The 10,699-nt window shown below is 35.3% G+C and overlaps 3 protein-coding genes across 4 annotated transcripts; all 3 read right to left on the bottom strand.

Moving 5' to 3' along the window:
• Nucleotides 1–252: 252 nt before the first annotated feature.
• Nucleotides 253–6,474, bottom strand: LOC149400781 (golgin Putative 1). 2 transcript variants are annotated; one of them, XM_089612505.1, is made up of 21 exons: nucleotides 6,237–6,474; nucleotides 5,586–5,666; nucleotides 5,079–5,134; nucleotides 4,349–4,957; nucleotides 4,171–4,233; nucleotides 3,969–4,046; nucleotides 3,682–3,885; nucleotides 3,490–3,546; nucleotides 3,316–3,390; nucleotides 3,159–3,230; nucleotides 2,997–3,059; nucleotides 2,822–2,920; nucleotides 2,453–2,530; nucleotides 2,304–2,372; nucleotides 1,997–2,044; nucleotides 1,816–1,911; nucleotides 1,645–1,712; nucleotides 1,320–1,365; nucleotides 878–976; nucleotides 748–792; nucleotides 254–633 (listed from the first exon to the last, which is right to left on the bottom strand). In XM_089612505.1, the coding sequence occupies exons 1-21, from the start codon at nucleotides 6,262–6,264 to the stop codon at nucleotides 589–591; spliced, it is 2,079 nt and encodes a 692-aa protein (XP_089468631.1). In that variant the 5' UTR covers nucleotides 6,265–6,474; the 3' UTR covers nucleotides 254–588. The 2 variants fall into 2 exon arrangements, with proteins under 2 accessions (XP_089468632.1, XP_089468631.1); XM_089612506.1 differs by lacking the exons at nucleotides 2,304–2,372; nucleotides 2,453–2,530 and having other exon boundaries at nucleotides 253–633.
• A 980-nt stretch (nucleotides 6,475–7,454) lies between these two features.
• On the bottom strand, nucleotides 7,455–7,841 carry LOC149400782 (uncharacterized). The gene has a single exon (XM_089611967.1). The coding sequence runs from the start codon at nucleotides 7,824–7,826 to the stop codon at nucleotides 7,455–7,457; it is 372 nt and encodes a 123-aa protein (XP_089468093.1). The 5' UTR covers nucleotides 7,827–7,841.
• An 82-nt stretch (nucleotides 7,842–7,923) lies between these two features.
• LOC149400783 (uncharacterized) lies at nucleotides 7,924–9,744 on the bottom strand. The gene is made up of 6 exons (XM_089610508.1): nucleotides 9,538–9,744; nucleotides 9,232–9,457; nucleotides 8,702–9,151; nucleotides 8,511–8,514; nucleotides 8,115–8,466; nucleotides 7,924–7,986 (listed from the first exon to the last, which is right to left on the bottom strand). Exons 1-6 carry the CDS (start codon nucleotides 9,727–9,729, stop codon nucleotides 7,924–7,926), a joined length of 1,287 nt encoding a protein of 428 aa, XP_089466634.1. The 5' UTR covers nucleotides 9,730–9,744.
• Nucleotides 9,745–10,699: the final 955 nt, after the last annotated feature.

The raw sequence follows: 10,699 nt of genomic DNA on the forward strand, positions 1-10,699 counted from the left end.
ATGTATTGTTGAAATATTTCATATCTTAATATTCATTTATAACCTCATGCTTTGAAGAAAAACTTGGTAAATTAAATCATACATATATTAATTATTTACTGATTACAACTACAAACACCACGTGCGAAGCACGTGTTTTAGACTAGTATATATATATATATATATATATATATATATATATATATATATATATATCACTTTTATAGCTTTGAATTTCACGAAAAAAAAAATTGATTATATACGTAAAAGTAGAAATAATACTTTAATTTATCGATATATTCGACAAGAAGTTACTTTTGAGTTTAAAATGCAAATCTACAAACAAAGATTAAAAAAATAAACCGGCTAATGAAAGGGGGGGAAAACAAAAAGAGAAGCCAAAACTGTTGCGCCAAAAAAGGATTTGATGTATAGTGGGTCTTCAACAAAGACCTCATTTACTTTGATTTAGTACGGAGAATTCACATATCCAATTAGCATTGTGAAAATAAATAAATAAATTGCTCAAAGTTGCAATGTTCTCAATGCAATCATGGCTCACCCTGTTACCGAGGGGTATAATTTCATACTTGTACAGCTTCTCAATAATCACGGCAATGGTGTATCTTTGGAGGATAACTCGTCCGCTTGTTCCTGCATATGAACAACGAATTCGATTCGAATACACATATGAAAAGACACTTGTAAACAATATATATATATATATATATATATATATATATATATATATTCGGGTTGGAACCATACCTGAAGCCGATGTAATAAATACATCAAGAAGAGATGTACAAATACCTGTGAATGATTCTCAAACTGTTAAACATACATTAATCTAGATCATGAAACTGTTTTTTTACTTTTATTTTTAAATTTATTTTACCAAATAAAAAAGCAGGATGACTCGTGCTTTTGGATTCCGCCACAGAAACCTCGTGGCTCTTACGGCCCCAGAGTCCAATAGCTTCGCTGCCTTCTCCAGCTGCACTTAGAAAGGAAAAGCGAGGGTCAAGTGTAAGTTTTTCGACTCGTATTTTACAAGGCACATAAGGATTCAAACTCGATATCCGGGCATTGGAGGTCAAACAGGATGTTTTCGAGATACGAGAGAAGCAATATGGTACTGCATGGAGTTTTTCCAAACACAAACTACTAGTACTATTGATGAATTCGGTTAACAATTCGAGAGGTGAATCATTCGCTCCAAATTGTAGCTCAATAATTCTTCTCGTGAGCCCTAATAAATTAATTATACTGAAATATAATTTAATAAATGAAAACTAAGGAATAAATAAATTACCAACATATCCTGCCTAAAACATTACCTGCACTCTTGCACCGTCCATGTGACGATGATGTAGCGGAAGTGGCCTGCATTTTCAACAGCGGTCAGTATTATACTAAAATGTATTAACTTTATTAAAATCGAGGAGAGAGAGGCTGTTGAAAGATTAAGCTGAACGTTGCAATTAATTTTTATTATACGACACGGAATCTGCTCCTAAAGTTACGAGACATGCATCCGAAATATTCATACTAGTTTTTGCATGTTTAGCGAATATGCATGCATGCAAATTTCTGCGATATGTCCAAATCAGTGTGAGAAGTACATATTTCAGGCTTTGTGCAACCATAATGGAAAAAACATACTCGAGTTCTGTATCTTCTTCCCAAGATGACGAAGGCCGGCGGGAGAATCTGCTTCGCTCTGTCTCTTCCTGTTTAACATTCGCGTGAATTCACATCAAAACTGAAACATTTTTTCTATAAAATGGAAATTGGAATCGGATCCGACCAGCTAAGGGAGGCTAAAAGTAAAACCTGGGCTTCTCTTAGACGCGTTAGTTCCTTCTCCAGTTGAAACTCTGCTGCAGCTTTTTCACTGGCCATGGTTTCTAATTGTGTTTGCTTGTAGTACTAAATATGAGCGTATAAATAAATACAGGCCAGTCAAAATAATGCCATATAAATCTAATTAAGTTGCATACTTGACCAGAATTACCAATAAATCAGTTAGTTCACGGTATCGTTTCTCGAGTTCCATATGCTCCTGCCAGAAAACAAATACAAATACAGTCATGTTTTGGATATCACAAATTCAAAGAGTCCATAGCTCGAGTGAGACTATCAGTACAAAATGTGGTCTTCCATTAAGCACATTTGCAAAGACAAGGCAATATATTTCGTGCATGTATCAGAAGATTGACTGTAGAATATAGAAACCAGTAATGTATATATACATAACAGAAATTCAATGTCTCAAATCGATAGGATGGAAAATGGTACAAATGGATGATTGATCAGATTACCTGACGTGAGTAATGCTCAGCGTCCCGCTTCATGGAAGCCATTTCAACTCTCATCTTTTGCATTTCAGCCTATGATTATTACATAGTAAGCAGGTAACTAAACAGGCCACCACATGATAAAGTAGAATTAGAACAGGAACTCTATTTACGTCGAGTGAAGAAAGCTTGCTCTCGGCTTCTCTCTGACATTGGCGAGCACGTTCTACTTCGTCTTGCCAGGCCTGAATCTAAGTAATTCGCTATTGGTGAGTGATTTGTAAAAAACATAACTCTTTTTACAGATACTTCCAAAGGAATTAAGAAGGGTTTAATTTTGCAATTTTCATAGAGATATGATATGGGCATTATTTAAACCCATATTATTATTATTTAACTTTTGTTTTTCTATCCCAAAGAGTGGTTTAGATTAGAATAGATGAATTGCCAATAGTCAATGGTCAACTGCGGAGTTCTAATTTGTACTAGAACGTGTATAAGATTCTACCTACATATCAAATTTACAGTTATAAATGGAAAACCTGAATTGCTTGATTTGCATCTTCTGGTGTCTTTTTTTGTCCTCGCCGGACACGAGCTTCCATATCTTGCAACTCTTGATTTAAATTTGCACATTCAACCTGATGATATGTAGCATGATCAGCAGGAAGTTCGGAAGATTAATAATCCTGAAAAAAAAGGACTAGTATATCCTACCTCAAGCAGAGCCAACTTTTGTTCAAGCTCTGCTGCCTTTGCAGTTCTCTCATCAGCTATTCGCTGCATCAAGAAAACTAAAAATTAAAATTATGCAATTTTTTTTTCTTTCCAAAATTCACCATGAAAACTAGTCATGAATGTGGATCGTCCGTAATTTACCTGTATCCGTGCAAGGGCAGTGGAGGATTCCATGGCTCTATGTTCCAGCTCCACTTCTCTCTCCATGGAAGCCTTTTCTAGCACATCAGAAGATTGAAGTCAAAGAATCCACACATAATTCTTTTAGCTTGAAATGACAATATGTGCTGTCACGAACCATCTTAGTCGCATTATGTGCAATCCGCTCTTCGTCTGCCCGCCGTTCCACAGAAGCGAGCTCTTCCCGTATTGCCTGTCAAATACATATTCACTTGAAGATCTCACAGGAAAAACAGAAGATATATTTCGAAAGGCTGGCATTGCACGTGAAAGGATAAAAAATAACCCTCACCTGCATCATTCTTGTTTCTGTAAGCTCTCTGTTTCTCATAATAGACTCCATGTTTGCCTGTAAAAACATAATAACATTGTTTTTTGAGGTTAAGACCGACTGGACCGATCCTTTTTTATTTGTATTTTTTTTAACCAATTGATAATCGACATTAATGTATTTATATAAAAGGAGAAGGCAATTGTACTCGACCTGCAGCGACGACAGATTTCCTTCAGATGAAGCAGCCTGCTTCTTAAGAGCATCCATGGAATTGACAAGCGCTTCAATCTCAGAATTCTTAGCAGCCAAAGCCTCGACCATACTTGACTCTACTCTTGTCACCTCACTTTTGGATTCTGATATGTCTTTCTGTAGCTGCTTTATGTGTGACTCGTATGATTTACTAAGCTCTCGCTGCTCAAAAAAAAGCAAGGAAGGAAATAAATTAGCAAGTGGAGAAATGAGATACTTAACACAGAGAAACGAGAAGCGTTTACTTCTGAAACAAGAAGTTCCTCAAGCTGTGCGTTTTCAGCTTTGTACTCTTGAAGTCGTGACGAAAGCCCTGCACACACCTAAGCGGCATAAAAGAAAGGTAAGGAAAATAAGAAAGGCAAAATATTCTCACACCAATGAAAAATTACGATGCATAGTGCAATCAAGAGGAACATGGAAAATGAGTATCACTTGAGATCTTACCTTGGCCAACCTTGCCTCTTTCGACTGACCTGTAGAACTAGCAGTTTTTAGAAGTCTTTGAGCCTGCATAAAGAAAGTGTCATGGACTTAGAACAAGTAGTTGCACCAAACGAAGCCCAGTAGTAAATACAAAACATAAAAGTATACCAGATTCTTCGTCCAATATCAAATACTTTACCTCATCAAGTTGTTCTTGCACTTTCATGGATGTCGATGCATCGGTTTTCTGATCCTCTTGCTTCACTTGTTTAGCAGGAGGCTCGACCTTGGCATCAGTAGCTTTGGGTTGGATAACATCCACATTCTCAGATTGAGAACTCTCTTGGTCAATCTTCAGAGGGCCAACTGTTTCTACGGCTTTGATCTCCAGGTCAGGGCCAGCCTCCACCACATGATCATCGCTAGCTATCTCAATTTTTTGGGAAAGTAACTGTAATGAATTTCCATCACCAACTTCCGGAGCGCTTTCTTTGTTAAGATCACCATTGGGAGTCGGTATAACAGCTTCTCCAACAGTCCCCTCCTCGGTAAGAGTTTCTAGAAGTTTCCCACCATCGGTGTCGTTTTTTCCGTCGTCATTTACCGAGGAATCTGATACCGGAAAGCCAGCTATCAGCGTGTCAATGCTTGAATTATCTATCTCCTCATTGATTGGTTGGGACACAGACTTGCCGAGAGGTGTCCCATCGCTTGGATTCTCGGGAGTTTCCTTTTCTTTAACGGGTGTTACATTTACTTGTGGCGAACTTACTGTGGACGTTCCACCCGTGGACTGTTTCTTTTGAGCCTGATATTACATCGTGCGATAGAAGAAATCAGTTGACAGTTGATACCCGCACTATATAAGTCTTGTCTTTGTATATGTCCAGGTCTTGGGAATGTGCAACACGTTCTAACTTACGAATTACCTTTCTTTTTGCCTTTGTCGTCCTGGCTCGAGCTTGAGATCCTTCCCCATTAGGAGCTAAGTCATCAAGGGAAGTGCAAGCAAAAACAGAGATCAGCTAGTTGGTTGATTTTAAATCTTTGAGTGCAGCGACAACCGAGTTCTTTGAATTTTTTTTCCAAGTTATAGTTTGTAGCATTTCAATCATCACATAGATTGATCATTTCCTAAGATGAAACCCCTATTCAAACTTTGCTAGATTTGCAACGGTGCAGTGATAAAGTACAAGTCTTGTTTCTCTCCCCGAAGTTCTAGTCATATAGCAGATATGCTTTGCAAAGATATTTTCAATAATCAGCTAAGCTAAGGCCATAAATGATACATACTGCCAAAGAAGTAAAATATTATGATTGTAAATTGGTTAAAATACTGGCAAAAGGACCAAACCTCATTCAATATAGCGTCTTAGAAAAGCATGTTTACAAAATCAACATTACAATAAATCAAACCGAACTAGAAGAACCAATACCTTGAACCTGGGGATCAGATTGCTCATCTGCCAGCTCGTTCACAACCAGCTTTGCTCTTCTATCTACAACTTCGAACAAATCTAGACCCAGAAAAAAAAAAAAATATATATATATATATATATATATATATATATATTGCAAATTATTCTTCCATGTAACCTAGCACAATTAAAAATTCCAGATCCCCCAAACAAAATGGAACAAAATCAAAGTTGGAATACGACAGTCCTTAAGATATGAACGATCAACTAATTAATTGATCATCAATTGGCTGACTTTCTTACCGTTATGTTTTGTTCATTGATTGTAGTTCATATTTCGTGAGTTTTTGACAAATCATTTGTCCTGTCTAAGCTTTCTCTTCTAAGAACAATTAACAGAACTCTGACAGCGAAAACTGCGTTGGGTAAGTCGGCATTACTCTACAATTCAATACAGCTACCTAAAAAACCAAAACACAGAAACACTGGTACGAAGTTCCATTTCCAAATACCGAACAAATCATCCAAGCTTAAGCCTCAAGCAAATTATCTAAAATTTGATTCTACGTTGTTAATTATTCACAGACGAACACGGATCAGACTTGAAATGCATTATATAAACGCAGAGGAAAAATAAAATTGTTATGTGAAAGAGAAAGGAATTCGCACCTTCCGCGGCTTTGAGCCAGGAAGCCATTAGTAAGAGGCGAGTTCGGATCTAGAACAAGCCTTGCCTTGGAGGCCGTGGAGCTAAAAGCTTCTGTAGCACGAACCTTGATCAAAACGACGACGTTTCAGAACGTGATTTGTTGAGTTCCAGTCACTGATCTGTTGTTTGGGCTCTAGATAGTTAGGAAAGGAAGACGAAGATTTACAATTAAGCATTTCTTTTCCTAATTATAAAAAATAAAAAAAAATAACAAAAATAAAAAAATAAAAAAAACACCAAAAAGGCTGATGTTAACGATGTGTCACGTTAAAAATAACGAGGGATAATTACAGCGAAATTCTCTCCTCTTAGTTATTTATTTATTTATTATTATTAGGAAAATAATTAGACTACAATTTTATCAATTGATCATTGGACTTCCGAGCCAAAAAAAAAATTGATCATTGGACTAACGACACTATTTTCGTATACTTAAATGGGATTTGTTTTTGTCCTAATTTACATAAAGTGTCATCTTAGACTTTTATTGCTTTCTTTAAGGAACTTAGGGTATGTTTGGTTGAACTGGTGTAATGGGAATGAGAATAGGAATGAGAATTAGAATGGAATAGAGAAAGAATAGAATGAGAATCAAAACTTGATTATTTTGTTTGGTAAGCATATTGGAATAACTGATTGAATATACAATAACATGTTTGGTTATTATTGGAATAGAATGGAATTAAATAATTTTTTACAATATTACCCTTATTATTACTAATATTAAATTTATTTTTAAGCTAATTTAAAACTAAAATTCAGATAAAAAATATATAAATAAAAATTGTATATATATATAAAAAAAAAAGATGCAGAACCTCTTGAAATTTGTATCCATGTTTACCAAACGTATTTAAACTGCAGGGATGTTTAGGTTGCCAAAAATAAGATAAATCTGAGAATAACTACAATGTATATTAAATATATACTTGTAAAGATGCAAAATATATACTTGTACATACTTGTATATCAACTCAAAATATGTTCCACAAAATCATACCAGTGTACCAAAATAAGTTACAATAATTACAATAAATATATAATCATCCAACTTCTTCATAGTGTATCAAAATAAGTCTATGAGATCCACAAAACCATACTAATCTAATTCATGATATTGTCTATCGATCAGACTTCATTTACCAAAATCGACCAAGGTTTAAACTTCACTATCAGTTTCATAAATCTCCAGCAAGAAGACCTCTCGCCCATTCATCTTTATCTTCGTCTGCAATGCTAAAAAAGTACGAAACTAGAGCATTGTCTTGCATAATCATACGAGCTACCTTATGACGCTCCATTCTTGAAATAGTCGTATTCTTCTCCAATTCTTTGCCAAGGTTCATATGTTTCTCATTCATGTCTTCCCCAATAGCTTTACTCAAACGAGTAGATGCTTTGTCAATGACTTGTGCAATTATCAAAGATGATTCTTTCAAGGCTTCACACATATCTTCTCTTTCTGAAAATTTTCTCTTTTTCTTAGACGACTTAGATGAACCTTCGGATTGAGGTGTACTAGATCGATGCATAGATTGAGCTTCATTCATGCCTTGCACATTATCAGCACTGTCAACAAAATCACCTTCCATATGGTCGTCAACATCATTCTCTTTGCTAGTTTCTTTTCCATGTTTATCTAATTCCTCAACCACATCTGTTGGACCCTCTGAATGTTTTCCAGTAGCACGATCTTTGCCATAAATCAAGCTGAGAACATCATAATATGGCTAAGGCTTGTATCGAAATTGAGCTGCGTCCTTGTGACTCTGTTTTTTTTTTTTTTAAATTAATAAGTTACTAAGATAACACCATTACTAAAATTAAAACAGTAGTACCTGTAGATATGCATCCCATACGGGTTTGTCGGCCGTAACTGTTTGCGTTTCCGAGTCCCAGCCGAATCCACTGCAATTAGGTCCAGTCAACATTTCATGAACGACTTGAAAGTAAGATTTCAACGTCTTCAACCTTGATCCAATGTTCGGATTAGCTTCTAAGTCACACCCGGGTATCTTCTTATGCAGTTTTATTTCAAGAGCTTTCAAGTGTCCAGCTTTAAAATTTCCTTCGGCCTTGTACTTTCCTTCATCGTGTAACTCCAACAAGGAGTCAATCAAGGCTTTATCTTCTTCTTCGGTCCAAAACCTCTTATTTTGACCAGGACCTCTTACTTTTGAACTTGTCATCCTATCCATCAACACCATAAATACGTAAACAACACATAAAGAAACCTGTCTACAAACAAATCAAATGCAAGCATTTAAAAACAGATTCAATTCATTTAGAAAAAAAAATATCAAATGTATTATATGAAAAATTCATATGCAAAACACCATATAGCAAAACAAAACAGTAGCAAACTTATAAATACTAGTGTAATAATTATAAATACAATTAAGTCATTATCAATCCACTCATATACGTGCTCTCCACTCGTTGTACATCTCATTAGCAAAATTATTTCTCCATGTCGTCCATTCTTCCGATGGCTCAATGTTTGTTATCAAGTCATCATCAATATTTTCTTCATCTTGAATATTATCTTCTTCCATATCAATCTCCTCACTTGGAATATCATCCGGCATTTCTCTTCGAATAAAGTTTTGTAGTAGACAACACGCCAATATGATACGATTTTGAGTCTTTATTGGATAAAAAGAAGGACTCCTAAGAATTGCCCAACGATTCTTAATGGCTCCGAAACACCTTTCGATGACATTTCTAGCCGATGAATGCTTCATATTGAAATATTCTTGAGGACTGTTTGGTTGAGGCCCTTCTCTCCATACGGTTAGGTGGTAGCGTTGACCTCGAAATGGAGCGAGAAATCCTGGACCATTAGTATAGCCGGCATCTACAAGGTAATATTGACCTAGAGAACAAAATTTTATGGTATATAAGGTGTTTCGACCGATAGTGAATACTATAAACTATGTATGATCATTGACATACCATTTGGAACTTGTAAACCATTTCTCCTACGTATTGCATCACGTAAAACTCTACCATCGGCCGCTGATCTCTCCCATCCGGGTAATACGTATATAAATTGCATATCATGTGAGCACACACCTAAGACATTTGTTGCTACATCACCTTTACGAGTACGATATCTTGGTCTTTCTATCACAGGAACTCTCACTTTAATATATGTCCCATCTAATGCTCCTAAACAATTCTACACAAATGAAGTTACAATATAAGTTAGCTACAATATGTATGGATAGGAAACCAGGTTGAAATTAAAAAGATGAATACCTTAAACCACTTCCACCTCTCATCGATTGAATTCTCCAATATAGGTTCGGGTTTTTTCAACAACTCTCCATGTAATCGAATAATCGCATGTAGAACATTGTGAAAGTACTTACTAACCGTCTCCCCGGATCTCATAAATTGAAACTTGATTACTCTATTCTTAACATGATGAGCCAATATATGCAAAAACATAGCCACTTGCTCATCGACTTGTACATACTTATATGCTTTTAGTCCACCCCTAGTTTCAAGCAATATACATAGATTTGTGAAGGTTTCCCTATTCAATCTAAGTTGGTCATGACACGTGTTATCATTCTCGTAAACTAGTTCATAAACAATCTTTCTATTGGTAGCTATGTCGAGGAAATAAAGTTTCCGTCTAAGAGAGTTGGTTGTGATATAATCTTTTATCATTGTTTCCCGCAACTTTAAGAACCACTCAACACTACGCAAAATATTCAACCATTGTGAATAAAGAGTCATTATCTCCTTCTTTCTCATTATTTGTCTTTGAACAAAAGATAATCGAGCCATTATCCTACAATAAGTAGAACAACATTATTGGTTATTGATATTTTCCTTAACGATTCACATTGATATTCTGAGAAATTTACAACAAATAATTACACAAATAAGCAAACACACATGTTCATCTTTATCACTGTTCTTAAAGGGAAAGGAAATAACATTGGTGTACAATTTACAAATGATGGAGGCTGTAAATAATTGACAAAAGCATAGCTCTGTATTTTTTATTTTTTATTTTTAGAATGTCTACGAGTACATATTCATGTCCATACACAATTAAAATTCAATTACTTCACAATCAATTAATTATACACCGAAAAAAAATAGTTGTACTCGGCTGAGAAAATAAACAGTGATTATGTACATACGAGGAACAATGGTCAAGCAACGAGACTTATTCGTAAAGAAAAACATTCCACATTGCTGTATTGACTACAACAAATTCATCACTTAGCAGAGAAATAAATAAGTTAAAACGTCATCCAGAAGTGGATTTTTATGTACAATAATAAGTTTCCACCAAACTCTTTTTTAAGTTCAGACCATGGAAACCATTTAAGTTTTTTATACTATTCACAGCAAGGCATGAAAAAAAAACAATACATATTCAATTAAAACATCAGATCCAAAA

The sequence above is a fragment of the Urtica dioica genome, chromosome 4 (assembly GCF_054948205.1).
Source record: "Urtica dioica subsp. dioica isolate 48M chromosome 4, U.dioica_male_clone48M_v1_H2, whole genome shotgun sequence".
NCBI lineage: Eukaryota > Viridiplantae > Streptophyta > Magnoliopsida > Rosales > Urticaceae > Urtica > Urtica dioica.